Source organism: Tursiops truncatus, chromosome 4 (genome assembly GCF_011762595.2).
Source record: "Tursiops truncatus isolate mTurTru1 chromosome 4, mTurTru1.mat.Y, whole genome shotgun sequence".
Classification (NCBI taxonomy): Eukaryota; Metazoa; Chordata; class Mammalia; order Artiodactyla; family Delphinidae; genus Tursiops; species Tursiops truncatus.
Genome location: NC_047037.1, coordinates 85,734,783 through 85,754,523, shown reverse-complemented (window position 1 = coordinate 85,754,523; position 19,741 = coordinate 85,734,783). Strand labels below are relative to the sequence as shown.

General features: G+C 39.6%; 1 protein-coding gene across 23 annotated transcripts in view; it reads left to right on the top strand.

Annotated features, from left to right (window-relative positions):
* Positions 1 to 19,741, top strand: part of PHLDB2 (pleckstrin homology like domain family B member 2) — a 124,176-nt gene that overhangs the window by 71,372 nt on the left and 33,063 nt on the right. For 20 of the 23 annotated variants that reach the window (XR_012331527.1, XR_012331528.1, XM_019922806.3 and 17 more), the window contains exons 5-7: positions 761 to 898; positions 12,992 to 13,120; positions 18,983 to 19,138. Coding sequence is in view for 21 of the 23 variants with exons in the window: in XM_019922806.3 (XP_019778365.1) it covers positions 761 to 898; positions 12,992 to 13,120; positions 18,983 to 19,138 (423 nt within the window). In the remaining 2 variants the exon portion in view is untranslated. The remainder of the gene's footprint in view (positions 1 to 760; positions 899 to 12,991; positions 13,121 to 18,982; positions 19,139 to 19,741) is intronic. The other 3 variants (XM_019922808.3, XM_033855844.2, XM_073804238.1) reach the window with 1 other exon arrangement.

Genomic DNA, 19,741 nt, shown 5'->3' with positions numbered 1-19,741 from the left:
ATATAACCGACTTTGTCTTAACTAGTGTATGCTTTCTGAGCTGCTTCAGGATCTGTCAGCTGAGGTACCATGTATTTAGACGTTTAAATTCAAATCCAACAGACATTTTCTGAGCATGTTAAGTATGAGTTGGGTATCATCTTGGCACTATGGGGGGATTTACATAATTAAAGAAAGGGGCAATTTTTTAATACCTCCATGGAATGAGAAGAAGCAGCTAACCCTGCCTAAGAAGGATCTGCATGTCTGTACTCACGGATGATGCAGTCAGCCCATGTGTGGAAGGGGACTGCTCACCTGTCATCTTATGCACAGACCCTGGGGAGCCCCTCCTGCTGGCATTGCTAGGAATGCAGCGCTTGCGTGCTGGGCTGAGTATAATTTTCATTTCCCATGCTCTAGGGACAAGCAGAGACGTGGCTGCTCCCAAGATGGTTCACACTTGAGCTTGAATCTAAGTGAATAGGCAAAATATCCTTGAGAAGTAAGCAGAAAAGGGGTTATCATAGAAAAATTAAATGAGAAGATAACTCGTGTGCTTAGCAAATATATTAGCAAATATATTCTGGCCTCTCCACTTTCTCATATAGGAATCCTGAGTCTCACATGGGTTCTCTGGAGTGTTTTCTGGGCTCCATAATCTGACTGATAATGGTAATACTTTTTGCCATTTGTAGCTGTTAAAAATACACCTCTAAAGGGGGCAGCTGAAAATTTCTCTGAAGGTGAAACACCTCTGAGCTTTGTTTTGTGTCCTCAGTTGGATATGGAATGTGCTCTCTTGGATGGAGAACAAAAATCAGAAACAACTGAACTTATGAAAGAGAAGGAGATTTTGGATCATCTAAACCGGAAGATAGCAGAACTGGAAAAGAACATTGTTGGTGAAAAGACCAAGGTAAAAGAAAATTATATTTGATACAAATTTTACAGGCAAAATGGTGCTTCCATCTGATTGAATTTAAATGTTGTATGAATTGCCATGGTTCTGGATTTGTGTGTCATGTTCCTGGAGATAGCGGCACTGGAAAAAAGTCTTAAGATGAGGTAAGTAGTTGCAAATTAAGAACTGTCAGGTGCAGAGCAGCTGATGCTAAGATAGTAGAGCCTGTTTAGTTTTTGAGCCAGTATTCATGCCAGCTTATTCTGCTTGAGCTGAGTGAATTGCTTTTTTCCAATCAGCCTTTCTGCTCTTCTGATTCTGCTTTGTTTTTAAAGAATCATTTTAGTACTTTGGAACTTCTTTCCAGCATTGCCCTGTAAGGGTGGCTTAAACATATTCAAATATGGTTGCCTCATTTCTTTTCATTTTTCTGTTTATTAAAAAGATGAATGGGAACCATGCATTTCATCTGTCTCACCTTGCCATTGGCTTCAGTGCAAGTGCACTGCTCTTTGACAAATGCACTGCAGTTTTCAGGGGATCCTCACACACTGCTGAGTGAAAACTGTGAAACACAGCTGACACTTATTTTGGAAAAGAATATTTTTGAAACGCTTACACATTTCAGGCCACAACCTGAATGTTAGCCGATACCTCCTAGGGAGTATGAAGAATTACTTGCAGTTTTTAGAATTCGGGGTGGTAGTTGGGTTTTTTGTTTTTCTGCTTGTCTGTTTTTTGCAGAAAATATTTCACTTACTCTCCTCTCAAATTCTGAGTTAGTTACAACTGAACTAAGCCTAAATTAAAAATTAAAATTCCAGTTTGAGAAAGAAAAACTAGTGAGCTGGAACACATTCCTTTCTTGCTCATCACGTTCTCCACTAAGCTGAGAAAAAGAAAAGAAATTCAGTTTGAGTAAACTCCAGTGGTAATATGTGGAAAGGATTTCTGCTCAGTGTGGCTTCCTTTTTAGGCTTCTCTTTGTTTGCATTTGATCTTGGTGCCAGAGAATGAGCTCAAAAAGATGTTGTCAGAAATTGAAGTCAGATTAAAAGCTACATGTCAATATCTTGGTTGCCTGCTTATCAAGATTAAAATGCACATCTTTTTCATATTAAATTTTATGTATGTACCTTCGAGCTCTAGACTTTGAAATAGTAAAGAATCCATTTGGGTAATAGCTATATTTTTCTTTAAAAGCTGAAAACCACATCGAAGGATTGATTGTCTAGTTCTGCTGTACAGGAGGATCATGGTTTTCAAAGTTTCCGCACTGATACAGTGAGAAACTTTCATTGGAGGCATCAGATGTTTTTGTTTTGGTGCTTACTAGTGTTTTACTATTTATGTCATACTGGAAAGCTTGCGGGACATAGGAATGGGGTCTCAGGTTCCCTGTGAACCTGTCTGCCTTCCCCATCCATGTAGTTGTTTATCTTTGTGTAGCCCGCATATGACATGACCTATAAATTCTGTTTGTCTACCTGTCATTAGCATCATATTCTACACAAAAGTGAAGCAAGTTGAGTCAATGCTAAATCTCACTTCCCAGGCACAGTTGTGTTATATTCTCCAGACCTAAGTAAGGTAGAGTCAGAACTCCAGGAACATGAGTGGAAACAAGCAAGGAGGAGGCTACTTCCATCCTTCCTATTATTGTTTTGGTGGCTTGATAGAGGCTGTGCATAGGAGAGAGGACGCTGGGGGCTTGAAGTATAGAATCAGCTCATGCAGCTGTTAGGGGATTAGTTGGTCTCGGAAGGTGGGATTATTGTCTGTCATCACATGATATGAAAAATGGCAAAAACTGGCTTTGGGTGAGGGATTCCAGAGGAGAATGAGGGAAGTGAAAGCAGACTGAGCTGGATGATGTTACTGCGTATTCTTGACAACCGAACTCAAATAGAGACCCATTACTGCTTGGCAACATCTCTCTGTTTCTCAAGTGAAGTTATTCTACCATTTTATAGCACGGCTATTTCATACCTTCGCTCTGTTCAAACTTCTAGTCCACTTTCATTCCCCTGGCTCTGAGATGATCTCACCACCTACTTCACTGAGAAATTAGAGCATCTCATATCCACAACTAAGGAAGGCTCTCTTCCCCTCAAATACCAGTCCCTTTGGATGTGCCCAGGGTACCGTCCCACCATCTAGAGGTCTACAGTCCTGTTCCGAACTTCCCCCAGCCTCTCCCTCTTTACTGGACCTGTACTGTCAGTATGCCAATATTATTATTTTTTAAAATTATTATTATTTAAAAATAAAGTTCCTTCCAGCACCTGCCTTAGCTAGTTTCTCTTCAGCATAGCCAAGTTTTCAAACAGTTTTCTCAGTATACTGTGTGTTCTCCTGCTTAGTTCACCATTCCTCCCATTCTTGTTCCACTACTCCATCAGATTTGCTCCTGTTAAGACCACTAAAAGCCCTGGTGCTGCCTAACCCACCCGCTGGGTGCTTTTCAGCCCTCTTATGAGCAGACTCCTGAGCAGAATTCAAGACAAGGGACAACTCTTTTCCTTGACACTTCCCCTCCCCCACCCCTTTGCCTTCGTGTACCACACACTTCCCCTCCCCCACCCCTTTGCCTTCGTGTACCACACTCCTCTGGTTTTCCTTCTCTTTCTCTTAGTTATCTCTCTGACTTTTCCACCCGAGTTCCCGTTCCTTCTTCCTCTGCCTCTATCCAGCCAGTTGTTACAGTGTCTCTGATCTGAACCTTCTTCTTTTTTTTTTGGAGTAAGCTCAGACTTCCCCAGAAGTCCACAGAAAAGTTCTGCTTGCTTTCATTGGTCTGAATTAAGATATATGCTTTGAATCATTTACTTTTTTTTTAATTGAGGTGTAATTAACATATAATATTATATTAGCTTCAGGCGTACAACACGATTCGATATTTGTATACATTGTGAAATGGTCACCACAATATTTCTGGTTAACATCTACCATCTCTTGTTGAGATCTCTCTTCTCTTATGTTCTCACATTCTTTTATAGCCATGGCTTCAAATAACATGTACATGCTGGTGACTGCCAAATGTATGTCTTTAGCCCACAACCCTATTCTGTACTTCTGACTCATATCCTGTAGCCTACCTGATATCTCCACTGAGATATTTCTCAGGTATTTCCAGCTGAACACGATGTAACCGAACTCTTGATCCCATCCCTCCCCTGGCCTTCCATACACTTCCCCTGCCTCTGATCCTGTTCTTCCTCTAGTTTTCCCAGCAGGACATAGCATCTCTATCCACCTATACGTCCAAACAGAAACCTGGAAGTAGATCTTGATACTGCTTTCTCTATCACCCCCACTTCTAATTGATTACAAAGCTATTTTTCAATTACTCTAACTTCTCCGCATCTCCCCTAATAGCATTCTCTTCTAAATCATCAAAATTTCCTTTTGAGTTCCATTTCCATTTACTTCCCTTCAGTCTGTTTGCTTCACAGCAACCAGAGTGATTTTTCTTTTAAAATTTAAATTAGGTCATATCACTCTGGTTTGTGTTCCCCTGTATTTTATATAAATCTAAACTCCGTACCTGTCCTGACCCTTTCTATCACCTTTCTCCCCTCTTCACACCACTCTCATGGCGGCCTTCCTTCTGTTTGTTTAAAGACCCATCCCACCCTCCACCCCTGCCAAGGTCCCTGGCAGACCAGCCTGCCCTGCCTGGAATTCCCTTTCCTATATTCCATGCCTTGTCAGTTGCCTGTCTTTCAGCGCTTAAGTTCAGTGTTAGTTTTTCAGAAAAACCCTACTAGCCCTTTCCAGCTCAGATTACATTCTCTCGGTTTTTCTTTCAGTCCTTTTACAAATCACATTTTATAATTTATGTTTGTTTTGGGCTTGTTAGATATTTATTTCCCTTTCTAGCCTGTGAAATAGAGGCAGGCACTGTTATCCACTGTTTATCCAGCTCATAATAGGTGCCGGAATACCGCCCAATGTTCTTGGGAATATTGTACTTGGATCTCCTGCTAACAGTGAGTCCTGGCTGGGTCTGAACAGAAACATTGAGCCAAACACCTGCCTGAGAGCTACGTGCAGCCAAGTTTCAGGACAGCTGGGGTGGTCTGTCCAAGTGCTCATGCCAGGGGCTTGTAATCACGCTGCCCGTCGAGCCAGAGCGTAAGACAGAAGAAGGAAATGGCCTTTGCCCTTTTGGATCTCGTTTCCTTTTCCATACACCTGTTGCTGCTGTCAGATATAAACTGTGGAATGAGAAAACCAAAACCTGAAAAGATATCCCTGTTGGGGAAGCTCCAATTCAGATGTCAATAGCACATCCTGTAAGCCTGGCCCTCATTTTTTGGAGACAAGGCCTGGAGCCATAGGAAGAAAGTTCAGTAACACCTCAGAGTTCAAATCCTGGTGTGAAGTTAATAACATTGTTTCCTTGGCTCTCAAGACCAGTCTTTAGCATTGTTTCTTTTAGCTGATTTGGGAGCTATCATTCTATTTTACATATTTAGTATAAATTAATGTATTTCATAGGTGACCACTATTTATGGTATGCTTCCATATAAAATATAAACTATAGACATAATTACATATACAACATAAAATATAGACAGTGTATTTAACTGTGTATTTGTTGAACATTTTTGCAGTGGCTCCCTGGGCTGACCTTTCACCGTCCTTATGGGGACCACTGTCAGGAACATCAGTGCACCTGTTTCCATGCGGCTCTGAGCTAAATGCCACCTGCCTGTTGTGTTCTCAGACGGTAGCCACATCACAAATAGAATCTCTATGAACGTATAAGCCCTAAACAAATAGAAGTATCACGGGGGCTTCCCTGGTGGCGCAGTGGTTGAGAGTCCGCCTGCCGATGCAGGGGACGCGGGTTCGTGCCCCGGTCCGGGAGGATCCCACATGCCGCGGAGCGGCTGGGCTCGTGAGCCATGGCCGCTGAGCCTGCGCGTCCGGAGCCTGTGCTCCGCAACGGGAGAGGCCACAACAGTGAGAGGCCCGCGTACCGCAAAAAAAAAAAAAAAAAAAGTATCAGACTCGAACATAAACCCAGAGGGGATGTTTATCTGAAGCAGTAAGCAATAATCCATAGTGTCTTCTTAGGGCAAGAGAAAGGAGAGAGACTTGTTAACCTCTGTGCTGGTAGACTGTTTTAGTTTGGTGGGTTTGGTGACTGGGGGTGGGGAAGCCACCAGAACCACGAAGCTCAGTTTGGGCAAAAGCTGGAAGCGGCTTCCCTCCCCCTGCACTTCCCCTCTCCAAGGCAAAGCCTGATTAGGGGCAAGTGCTGAAAAGTATGAAAGTGTTCCTGCATTTGTTTATGTACATTTTCCTTCTGTCTTTGTCTATTTCTGACTACATAAAAAATTCAGAACTAAAAATAGTTTTTCAGTTCCTCTATTTTTGGATTATCTGTCTCATTCCTACTCCTTAGCATATGACAATGAAAAGTTAGCTGTACTGAAATTAAATAAAATGGTTAAGGAAAGGCTCTGCTTACCTAGTATTGTTGAAGAGTCTTTCCATCACCTAGACGGTGATCACAAAGCTCAAACCATCCTTCTGTTTAAGGATCTGTCCTCACACAGATAGGTTGTGATATTTTGTAAGCTATACTGGTCTGCACACTTTTATAGCTAAACACACTTAAAGGTGTGAGCTGAAGTTTAAATCAGTCTACGCCATGCAACACGTTCCTGGGTGAAATCTTGAATTAGTTGACTAATTTTTCTGTAATAAGCATATAGCTTTGTGTCTTAAGTGGTTAAATTGTATTCTCCATCATTATCTTGCCAGAGTACCTGTTACTTCCTCCCCATCTTTCCTTCAGAGCCAGAGGAAGACACAGAGCCTGCCCAGAATTCCTCAGCAAAGTGTTAATGCCTCTTGAGTGCAGAGTCTTTGCCAAGTCACAAGCAGTGTTCAGAAGGGACCCAGCCCTTCCCGTGCCTCTTTCTTACATTTCAAAGTTAGCTCCCTGGTTAGAGGAAGTGGAAATATATCATGGGATTTGGGGATTAAATCAACAGGGTTCCAGGTTAGTGTGATTTTTTCTGGTGGTTGTTTGATTATGTAAATCCTTAGTGTTCTGATTTTCCAATGTTTTCTACACTAAACATCCATCAACTGTGCAATTAAAAAGTCAAAGCCAACGGTAAAAAAAAGCCTAGGAAAGTAACATAAAAATGTGCCTCGGGCTTCCCTAGTGGCACGGTGGTTGAGAATCCATCTGCCGATGCAGGGGGCACGGGTTCGTGCCCCGGTCCGGGAGGATCCCACGTGCCGCGGAGCGGCTGGGCCCGTGAGCCATGGCCGCGGAGCCTGCGCGTCCGGAGCCTGTGCTCCGCACCGGGAGAGGCCACAACGCTGAGAGGCCCGCGTACCGAAAAAAAAAAAAGTGCCTCTTTAGAGGCAGGCAGAGAATGGGTTTTCAGCAATAACCGTCTGGGGACACAGGTCCGTAATCTTTCCTCTGCAATTCTGAAAAGTTTTGTAGAGGAAAAAAACTTTTCATAAGGTTGGCACCAAAACTTAGTTGGTTTCAAAACCTGACTTGGACTGATCTTCACACTCAATATGAATATTCATAAGTAGCTGCAGACACAGAAACATGTTTGATTACAGGGTTTTGCCCCAGACCTCAGTGGAAATGCCATACAGTATATGCTATATGAACAGTGTTACTTACCTCTATCAAATGCAGAATATTCTGAAATCTAGAACACATCTGGCCTTAAGAATTTCAGGTAAGTGATTTTGGGTCTAAAACAATTGCCTAATGTTGAACCTCTGAGGATGCCTGCCTCTCGAACCACCCCACAGGGCTCAGGAACTGGAAGGAAGGGGACTCTCAGGGTGTATGGAGAGGACTTTGGATGGGCTACCCTTAAAAATGATGGTTCAGGTACTATGAATTTTAACATATCACTGCATCAATTCCAAACTTGACCCAGTGTTTCAATAAACATGGCCTGAGTACCTAGTGCGTGCTGGAGTCTATGCTGAACAGTTTGGAAATTACAAAGATGAATCTTAATTTTTAAGAAAATCTTTATCAAGCTAATAAGGCTGCCAAATTAGGAAAAAATGTATAGGATGCTTGGTTAAATTTAAATTTAAAATAAAGAGAATAATTTTTTGGTATAATTATGTCCCATGCATTATTTAAGACATACTTACCTTTAAAAAATCATTTGTTGTTCATCTTAAATTCACGTTTAACTGTGTATCCTCTATTTTATCTGGCAACCCAATAAACTAATGAAGTAGGCATCTTTTCAGGGTAACCTTGAACCATCTGCTTACCAAATATTAGTTAAATGTGATAAAATTATTTTTATAGGTATTCAGAAATTTTTCGTGTAGTATTGGAATTCAGATAGAGCCAGCAAGTTAAATTTCAGTTCATTCCTTCGAGAATACAACTTAAAGAAAATTTATTATTATATTACTCAGCCATAGAAAGAAACAAAATTGAGCTATTTGTAATGAGGTGGGTAGACCTAGAGTCTGTCATACAGAGTGAAGTAAGTCAGAAAGAGAAAGACAAATACCGTATGCTAATGCATATATATGGAATTTAAGAAAAAAATTGTCATGAAGAGCCTAGGGGTAAGACAGAAATAAAGGCACAGACCTACTAGAGAACGGACTTGGGGATATGGGGAGGGGGAAGGGTGAGCTGTGACAGGGCGAGAGAGAGGCATGGACATATATATACACTACCAAACATAGGGTAGATAGCTGGTGGGAAGCAGCCGCATTGCACAGGGAGATCAGCTGGGTGCTTTGAGACCGCCTGGAGGGGTGGGATAGGGAGGGTGGGAGGGAGGGAGACGCAAGAGGGAAGAGATATGGGAACATATGTATCTGTATAACTGGTTTACTTTATTATAAAGCAGAAACTAACACACCATTGTAAAGCAATTATACCCCAATAAAGATGTTAAAAATAATTATATAGACTTCATAAGATGAATAAAGGAGCATTCTTCAAAAAAGAAAAAGAGAAAATTTATTATTGTCTTTTAACCACAGATCTGGCGAAATCAGTGGTCCTGAGAAAGCCTTAGATTATTAAGTTTATTCAAGATTATTGACAATTCTTGTGTACATGTTCAAATTATTTAGGGTAAATTTATAACCACTCCTGATCATTTGTATGATTAGAAGCAAGTCGTTCTGCCTCTGAAAGTGAAATGAATCATTCCTCTCTGAAAGCATATTGGATATTGGAATCTCACAGTTCTTTTTTTCTTTTGGTTTACTTGAGGCATTTAATCTAAAAGTAAAAATTTTACATTTGGGGTGTTACCTGTAAGAGAGGACTTTTATACTATGAAGGAAAGGTGCTAAGGCCAAATGTCTTCAAGTTTCGGTAGATTCTGTATTAATGTCCTATGTCTTCATTACAAAAATCAAATTGTAATTAATTTTGCCTTTGCCTCTCGCATTATCCTGGGTGGCTAAATCAGTGATTCTGATTGCATATGAGAACACCTGGAGAGATTTTTTAAAAGCTTGTTCCCTAGCCTAATACCCCCTAGATTTCTAAGTGGAGGCCTGGGAAATAGTATATTTAAAAGCTCACCCAGCTTATTCTAATGTGGTCAGGGCTAAGAACCACTTCATGAGGACGGTGATCAAGTTACCTCGTTTCTCTGTCTCTATTCCCCTTATAAATATTTATTCATTGAGTGAATGAACAACTCACCATGGAAGTAGATGTAGGCCCAATTTTATATACTGCTTTTTACTTTCATTTGCTGGTGAAAAATTTACCTTTGGCGTTATATACACTTTAGGAACATCAGTCTTTTCTTTTCTTTTTTGGCCACGCTGCATAGTTTGCGGGATCTTAGTTCCCCGACCAGGGATTGAACCCTCCTCAGCAGTGAAAGTGTGGAGTCCTAACCACTGGACCGCCAGGGAATTCCCAGAAACCTCAGTCTTAAATATGCAAAATAGACAGAATCTTACAATGAACTTGTGACCCAACTGGATTTTTGCTGGCCCATCAAGAGAGGACAAGTCAATTCGAGAATGATGGAGGTGTCTGTGTTTCTAGGGAAGTCACGTTCTGGTCTTTGTTTTATAAATACACCCTTTACATCTGGATCTTCCTGGAGTGTTCCGATTCCTTATAATCTTATTCTTTCCACAAAGTTAAATTTGTTAAATATATTAAAAATGCATTTTCATTCATTTATTTCCTGAAACCAAATTTATGAATCCTAAGAAAAAAGTGTTGTGCTGTCTCCCAATTTGATGTTTGGAAAATATTGCTATGCCTATAGTAGTTAGAATAGGTGACTTTAATTTAAATCTGGGGGGAAGAGAATAACACCCAGTGTTCATATCTTACATGTAAAAAGCTAGAATCCCTGAACCCTGGAACGTCATCTAATTTGTCCAACTATTTTACCTTCGCTGTAGAAGGTGATATTTTCAGCTCTAATTAGCTGCTTGCCTAGAGCTAATTTTTCTTTGAAAACTTCCTGGACAGTAAATAGAAGAGAGGTATATTAATTTCTTTCTGGCTCAGAGGTGGTCTACTTTTGGCTCTTGTAGGAGTGATATCACGTCTGTGGCCCCATGTGGTATATGGCCGGGCCCATCTGCCACTAGTCCCTCTTTCATCCTTCCCCTCACTTCCTTTGCCCTAGCTTCGGCCCCACTGAGCTGTCACTCTGAGACCCAGGTAGTGGTCACAGAATTACGGATAAACCACAGAGAAGCTGCAGAAAGTCCTGATGGTGTCTGCTTGCATAATGGTTCTAACTGCCCCCTTGTATGGAATTGCAAAACGTTTTGAGCACCTCAGAAGGAAGGCACTATGTAAACGTAAGGTACTTTTTATTAGTTGTCTATTTGTGCTTATTATTAGCAATTTAAAAATTGAGAGCATCAGAGGAATAGTTTGGTTATTTCTTCGGAGTTGAGACCTGTGTTTTAGGCCAGTGCCTTTCCATATTATTAAATATCGTACCAGTGTTTTCTATAAAATATTATTTTAAATTTTAAGGCTTTGCATCTTTGCTATTTGATTGGAATGAATAGTTTTCTTATTTATTTAACTTTCTGTTTGAAACTAGAATGGCCGCAAATTCTGGTGATACAACACCTAGAAATAGAACTCTTTGTGGACAAAATTCTTTTGCTGTGTAATAGGGCAACCTTAGATCTGCACGCAAGGGAAATAACACATTTTCTTAGCCAAAGACAACAGGTGTTCTGTATTGTTGGTTTTATTAAGGGAAAAAAATTATTAATTCTGAAGCTAAAGACTAAATCTAACTGGCACTAGTATATTCAATTTTACTGTGAGGTAACACTTGAGAATCCTTTATTCTGTGAATGATGCCATCACTTTTTCTCACTCCTACACAGCAGCTGTGCACAGTGAGCACACTTCACAGTAAGACTGGGGAAACTTTCTTTCTTTCCTTTTTTTTCTTTTTTGTTCGGCCACATAGCTTGTGGGATCCTAATTCCCTGACCAGGGATTGAACCTGGGCCTTTGGCAGTGAAATCGCCAAGCTGTAACCGCTGGACCACCAGGGAATTCCCTTTTAGGAAACTTTTGTTACCGTCTGCTAAATTCTAAGATGTAGAATCATTTTTAGGTTGATATATGGAGTAGGATTCTCAGTTTTCTCACTTCTAGATGTAATCATTTTGAGAAAAAAAAAGTGCTTCTAAATCAAAATATACATTTCTAAAATGCCCTTGACATTTTAAAATGTAAGCCAAAAGTGGAGATTCAAGTGTACTTGTGTAAGTATTGATGTCATATAGTTTTAGACTTAAACTCGAACATCTTTTATAAAGAATCTATGTATATGTTTACATAGGAAATCATGACCATTTGGATGAAGAAATGAGAGTAGTATAAATTTATAGGGCTACTTCAAATCTTCATCCTTTAAAAAGTTTTTTCTGTGATATGCTTAGAAGCCACTTTTATTTCTACCAAATCAATAGTGAACATAAGAAAGTCAGGTGATGGTAAATATTTTGCTTATTGAAGGGGTCAAAGGGTGATGGTGCTTCCATTCCACTAAAGTGCTTTAGTTTAGGTTGAGAGTGTTACACAAGGAGAGAATTAGGTCTGAAATTTACTTCAAGGGTTCAGAGTATTGTAAAGGGAACATAAGATGGGAAAACTGGCACTAAACGCATTGAAGTTTTGTTTCTCGGTTTAAGAGGTGTCCTTGGAAGACCGTGTGATACTGTATTATAGTATTTGCCTGTTATACCTTGGAGAATGTCCAGGGTCACTTTGGAGTGTGTGACTTGGGAGGGATTTAGTGTTATCGTCTCCTTTCTTCCATTCTCTGACCCTTTCTTTTTTTCTATGGTCCATGTTTCAGTTATTTTTTATGTCAGTCATTGTAGGAAAGTCCTTATCTCCAGAGTAAATGTCACACCTTTGGTGCATCTGAGCTGTCTAATATGCCTTCCTCTTGCTGCTTTGTCAGTCTTGCATTTTTACTAGCTCTCTCAGTGTCTGAATTAGGCGCTCTCCCGGGCAGCAGATTTTCTAATTGCTTAAGCTCTGAAGTTTGCCAAAGAGCTAGAACTGTTCCACATGACCAGGGTATCAACTTGTGCACCTAATGTGCCTCTAACCTGAGAACAAAATTTCAATAATTGCCAAGGCTTCCTTAACACATGTCTTCAGCAAACTGGACTCTGACAGTGCTTCAGGTAAACGCCCGCCATCCTTTGTCTGGTTCGCTGCCCAGTGACTCTTTGCAGGGCTATCTTAGGAATTCAGTTGGCATTTCTTTTGTTCTTTGTTGACCATGGACCAATATGACGGTGGCTTCCCCTGCTTTTGTAACGTGGTGGCAGGAAGGAAGGGAGGAAGGAAGGACAGGGGTCGTTGCCAATACCCGATGGAGTGGACTGGGTTTGGAGAATGTAGAAACGGGGCCCCTTGTCCTTACTTCCGCTTATACCCCCTTATCCTAGTCACTAACAAGATATGTTTCTACATTCATAGGATGTCTGGAGTTTGCGTGTGCTTGCTTGTTTGTGTTATCCTTGGGGAATGTTCACTAACGACTGCTTGGGGTGTGAAGGTAATCGCTATTCTTCTATTTTCTGATTTCTGAACTTCAGGAGAAGGTAAAGCTTGATGCTGAAAGGGAAAAACTAGAGAGGCTTCAGGAGCTTTACTCCGAGCAGAAGACCCAGCTGGACAATTGTCCTGAGTCCATGAGGGAACAGTTGCAACAACAACTGAAGAGGGTCAGTAGCAAACAGGAATGTGCTAGTTGTTTTCTGTTTTTTTGTTTTTTTCAATTAAGTTCCACTTACCTATGACTTCCTCCTTCACGTAGCATAAATTTGCATAAATTCTGGTCATTAGATACGTTTTAAATAGAAATATGCATGCTGACCATATATATTCCATGCTAATCAGTTGAAAAATTCCTTGTTGGAATCCTTTGCCTCATTAATAATGCGAAAACATTTCCCAAGTCCTTTTTTGTAACAAAAGAGAGCTATTACTGACATGTAACCAACAAGACTGTAGCGTTTAAATCGGCTGATGTCTTTCCCTGCATCCTGTTCTCTGCTGCATCTTGAGTCCTGTTTGCCCTCGAATGTTTCTTTTTTTCCTCCTCTTGATTTTATACTCCTGTCCACAAATTTTTCCATTCTCTGATTTGCTCCCCACCACCACTCATCATTTTGTTTTTCTTTTCCTTTCTTCTTCTTAGTGACCTTGAACTCATTAGCATGATCACAACAATCAAACAAGACCCAAGATGCAGGGCATTCAACATTTTCTCACACAAGCTTCATATTTTTTAAAACTTCGTGAAGCATAGATCTTCTAGTTGAACTTTATCAGGTTATTCTTCGATCCCTAATGTTGGCAGTGTTGAAACGACCTCGATACTTATCTTCCTAGGTGGAAAGTTTTGCAGACACTAGCAAGGCCGCTTGATATTTCATAGCCACTTGACAGCTGTATTATTTGCTCTAAACAGCAGCCCAAATAGACTGTGACTCTGGAGAGGCAGTCGTTAACAGTCTTGGACCTCTAAAGGAGCCTAATAGTAATTAGTCCTAAGTCAATAGCAACTTATGCTTCCACATGAGTAGGAAAGAAGACTAGTTTTATTCATATTGCTATGTCTGTACCTTCTTGGGCAACTGGGAAAAAGTCAGTTAAGATAGCACACCCCTGAAAATGTTTAAGATGACCTTGAATACAAATATGTTTGATATCTCTGAGTATCACTAGGTTATGAAAAATTACAGTTGAAACTTTTCAGTGTATTGTACAGGTTGAATGAAGAGTACCCAGTACAGACAGGTGACACTACAGTGTAACGGTTCTAATATTTTTAATTTTTTACAATGTTGGATCAAAAAAAGTTTCAAAAATGTTTCTTCCCCTTTACTCATTTTATTGTGTACAGCTTAATTTGCTATAAGAAGATAAAACTTCCTGCCCCTCAGTGTCCCAAGGCTCTGAAAGTCTTAAGATAAAAAATGATTGGAAAAAGAATAGTATTTGTAAAATTATTTTAGCTTGTAATTTTTTTGTGTTTATGCCAGTTCACAAAAGAGATTGGGAAACTGGTTTTTTTATATTTGTTTACTGTTTTTCAGCTTGCCTTATTGCTGAAGATTTTACATAGTCACCATAATGCTTTATGTAGTCAGAAGCATGGTTATGTATTTTGTTCTTCCCTTCCTTTAGTTATCCAGTTATTGTTTGTATTCTTCATAAATATTGCTTCAAATAAAAATTGATATATTCTATTAATAACCTGGAGTCAGCATGATATGAATAATTACTTATTTTGTAATTAAGTAGTTACAAATTACTTAATTTGTTTAATCTGTTAGATTCTATAGGATAACTCATAAATTTGTATATGTTCCAAGAATTTTGACTACAAACGAGGAAAGGAAATGATACAGACAGCCTATTCCATTAACTGAAGGCAAAGACTCCTTCCTCTTCCTTTCCAAGCAGAGTGCAAAATTCTTATCATAAAACCCCTTTCCTTAGGAGAGAAAACTGGTTCGTGCTAGCTTCTGTTCACCTGATACTAAGAGAACTACTAATTCTGTTTTCCAGGGAAGGATGATGACCAAAATAACTCTTCACCAGTCCTTTGGCTTAATCAGTAAAAAGTTCACTTATTTCATGAGAAGTCCATTCATACTGGAACTTCCTGTCTTATCACAACTCATTTCCCTTCAGACTTCGAACACTTCAGAATAGCACTTCATTACAAAGCTTTCCCCAAGGCATTTAAGCTAGATTCGATAAAGTTGATTTTATTACAAGTAACTTCATTAGGCAGCAAGTAAGACAAAATAGAAAATAAATGAATAGGAAGAAAATCATTTTCTTAAACTGTATTCTGTCTCAAATACTTAAGCCAAAACTGTAGAATGATTCTGTGCATGCAGCACTATGGATTTATGACTGGGCTTCTGACCCCTAAATCATTGCTTTAAAGCAGAATACAGTTTTCATCCGATGTTGATTGCATGGCCCATGGTTTAATGTAGTTGATAACGGGCTCACCAATCGAATTGTTCCCTGGGATACAAATAGTGTGAGAAAAAAACCCTGAAGAAAATTGAGCCTTGCATCTGCTGGAGAGGACTGGCTAGGATAGTATTGTGGTGTTTTGGTATTTACTCAGCTGAATGGTTGATTTCGGTCTCTTGATCTTTAAACAATTCTGTTCAGTGATATCTACAATTAGCCTTTCATTTTTCTCACTAGCTCTACAATGAGTTTATCCTTTAACCTTGGACAAGTCATTCAACCTCTGTGGGCCTCAATATCCTCCTGTATAAAATGAGAAGATCGTACTACATGATTTCCATTGTCTTTTTCCAAATTCCAAAAGTATGCAAAGAAGTGTTTGACTGTAGCACATAAGATGGAGAAATAGTAACAAACCCTAAGCTCCATTTAAATTTGCTTTCAAAATTGACCTTGAGCTGTCATAAGATTATTCCTGTAATCTCTCCTGGCCATTCCACGTCTAGTCTCTTCTTTCTGTTCCTCTACTAGGCAAAGAAAACATAAAGTTGTACATGTAAACTTCTGCCATATACATTCTCAAAAGTTATTGGAAGGAAGAAAGGAATTCCGTTGAATTTTCTTTAGCACAGCTGTCTTATTTCCTTTCACGCCTGGCCTTTGAACTTGCCAGCCAGTAGAGATTTGTCATGTTCTTTTAGTGGAGAAGTTTAGTTAAAATTTTCACTCAACTGGTCATACACTTGACTTTGAGCTTCCTGTATATATTATTCTGTGCTCAATTAAACTACTCCTGCCCCCAAATTCCATCTCTTGAATTCTTATTCTTATCTAAAATCTTGTAAAAGTTTTTCCCCTCCCAAGTTGTTTTTCTTTCACAGTGTAAGTTTATATACACACACGTTTTAATGGTTTAGATAACTTGATCAGATGACTACACCAGAGGAATCTGAGTGCTGAGCTAAGCTTTAATTTTCAACTTTCCTGCCTAGTGTGCTATTATTTTCATGTAGTGGTTTAAATATTTACTACAAATAAATTAATGGCTCTGTGACCTTCATGTGGTTAAAATAGCATATGTTGCACATTAACCAGATGTGGAGTAAGCCACTGACTAGCATAGTGTATATATTGTGAGCCATATGCCCACTTTGAATGAAGATTCTTTATAAACTAAAAAAAAAAAAAAAGCCTATTCAAATTTTTATCTCAATAAGCTTTAGCTGCAAACCAAGTTTAATTGAAAAACCTTAAAAACTTGAGTATGGAGGCCTGTATGAATAAACATATCACTGATGTTTTAAGACTACAGATATTTTGTTTCAAGACATAACACTAGTGTTATGTCTCAGTTCCTTTAGCAGTGACTAGATTTGGTCCACATCCATTAATTCCTGTAGAAGTTATAAGCATGAAATGTCTGATAAACTTGAAATGTCACCCAGTTACTTGAAACCAAGACCACTTTACATTTGGCCAGTTAAAATATAAAGGAGCCTTAAGAAATGCTGAATATGTTTTTCAAATTGTTTTTCCTGTTCTTAGGCTTTGAGAATACACTGTCTGTGTTGACATAATAATCTTGTTGCCATAGTGTTGGTTGTAATTTCATGGTAGCACATAGTCCTTCTGTGAATCATCCCCAGAATAAACTCATTCCAGAAGATAGAAAAATATTCCATTTGATTAGAAGACTTATATATAAGTTTATCACTTATATAAAAACCAGGGGAAGGGGTGGTGTGTTTAAATACTGATATAGATCTAATTTATCATATGTTTATTTATCCAACTCTTTTTAATGTGTCGATTGAAAAAAATGCCCTGGCACTTTTACCCATGTAGTGCTATGAGCCATGTAGCCTAGCTGCCTTTTTCTTTTATGGTCATTAATTGTTTATAAATCATATTTTTAAAAAAATCTTCTATACATACCACATTCACAGTTCTGTCAAAGGCTCCCAAAATAAGGAGGTTTTCTTGTGTGTGTGTGGTTTTGTTTCTTTGTTTTTTAAGTAGATGGGAGAACAACTCATACAACATGCAGCAGTCTCTGCTGACATACAGATTCACTCCTGTCTTCAGACATCTCAGAGGTTGGAGAATGCCTCTTCTAGACTATCTGACTTCTGTGATTTCTGTTTGTTCTTAAATGTCCTGAAGATTATTCCTAGAATAATCTTAACCTTTCAGTTAACCTTTCGAGTGCTTAACCTTTCGAGTCATTCTTTGTGCTTGATGAAGGCTTTGGCTCCTACTGTTTCTAATAAAAAGGTTTGTAAACAATTTTAAGGGATTCACAGAAGCCCAGTTTAAGAACTCCAATCTTCAAATGTTTTTGCTGACTTCTCCCTTCATTGAAATTATTTGAGGGCTTCCCTGGTGGCGCAGTGGTTGAGAGTCCACCTGCCGATGCAGGGGACACGGGTTCGTGCCCCTGTCCGGGAAGATCCCACATGCCGCGGAGCGGCTGGGCCCGTGAGCCATGGCCGCTGAGCCTGCGCGTCCGGAGCCTGTGCTCCACAACGGGAGAGGCCACGACGGTGAGAGGCCCGCGTACCGCAAAAAAAAAAAAAAAAAAAAAAATTATTTGAGCATGCATGCCTACATATACATACATATAGGTTACATTATATTATAAATGTATATATTATATGTATTGCATACATGCTCAAAATATATATATTCTTTTAAAATAATGTACATATACTACTCTACTTGAAAGTACATTAGAGAACATTTATTGAGAATTTGTAAAAGAAGAGGAAAAACTAAAAAAAATATAAAGAAGCTCTAATATTCCTTCCTCACATCCCAGTGCCTTGTGTGGTATGCCATTTGAGGTACATATATTCCTCTTAGAGACCTCTGATCTGTTATGTATGCCAACTTTTTTTTTTTTTTTTTGCGGTACGCGGGCTTCTCACTGTTGTGGCCTCTCCCGTTGCGGAGCACAGGCTCCGGACACACAGGCTCAGCGGCCATGGCTCACGGGCCCAGCCGCTCCGCGGCATGTGGGATCTTCCCGGACCGGGGCACGAACCTGTGTCCCCTGCATCGGCAGGCGGACTCTCAACCACTGCGCCACCAGGGAAGCCCATGTATGCCAACTTTTGAATTTTTTTTTTTATAGTCAACAACTTGGGAATATTGAATTTAATCTTTATACTAAAGTCTCATTTCATTTGAAAATTTGTGGAAAACAGGAATTTTTCTCAAGAGATTATGTCACACCTTTGGTCTGCAGATAATGTTTAGGTTATTTATTGAATTCTTTTTATATTTCATGATCCATTTTAAAGCCACCTGGTAGATTTAAAGCAAGAATTCCTACAACCACAGAGCAGTCTAAAACCAGTGGTGAAATAGATGCTGCCCTCCCACCCCTACCCCAGTCCCTTTCAATTTCATCGTAAAGTCACTGCTCTGGGGTTTAACTCCAGAGGGAGGATTATCATGTTCTAACCCTGGTCAGTGTTGTAAGTGGAAAGACATTTTGGTCTTTTTGCTTTTAATAATTTTTTCTTCCCATTAAGAACGCTGCAGCTATTCTGGTGTGTCTTGTTTTCATTCTCTTTCCTCCAAAGGATGCTGACCTGTTGGATGTGGAGAGCAAACACTTTGAAGACCTGGAATTCCAGCAGCTTGAGCGTGAGAGCCGTCTAGATGAGGAAAAGGAGAACCTGACCCAGCAGCTCCTGCGTGAAGTGGCTGAATATCAACGGAACATTGTTACTAGAAAGGTACTTTTGCCAGGTGTTGTTCAATGTGAAAAGTCAAAATATACCCCTTGCTATGTGACAAGAATGATTATTAACATAGCTGTAGCGTGTGTCCATCTGTCTGTCTATCTGTTATAGCTGAATATCTTTGTGTGTTTAACCACGTGTCACATTTGGCAGATCGTGGAGCCTGCCATTTACATGCCAAATGGTGCTCCCAACTGGATAAACCAAGACTTGTTATACTCATCGTTGCTTGATGCTGTAGATGCATTTATGAATAGAAATGTGAAAACAAGGTAGAGAAAATCAGAAATCTAGATATTTTTTTAAATTACTTGCTTTTGCAATCATAGTAACTGGATTTAGAATAATTCTACGAACAGTCTCCTTTAGAATGCCTCTGTTCCCATTGCCCAATAGTTCTCACAGATGGCTGATAGTTTACTTCTACTTGAAGCAGCCTCGTGGAATGCTATGCAGATGACCGCCTCCATCCAGCCCTGAGCACCCGGATGTCCAGTCCAGAATTCAACTCCTGTTCCAGAATTTAGAATCGCACCCCTGTGCTCTGTACTAAACTGATAAAGTTGAGGGAGAGGATGGAGAAGGTGACTTCTTAAG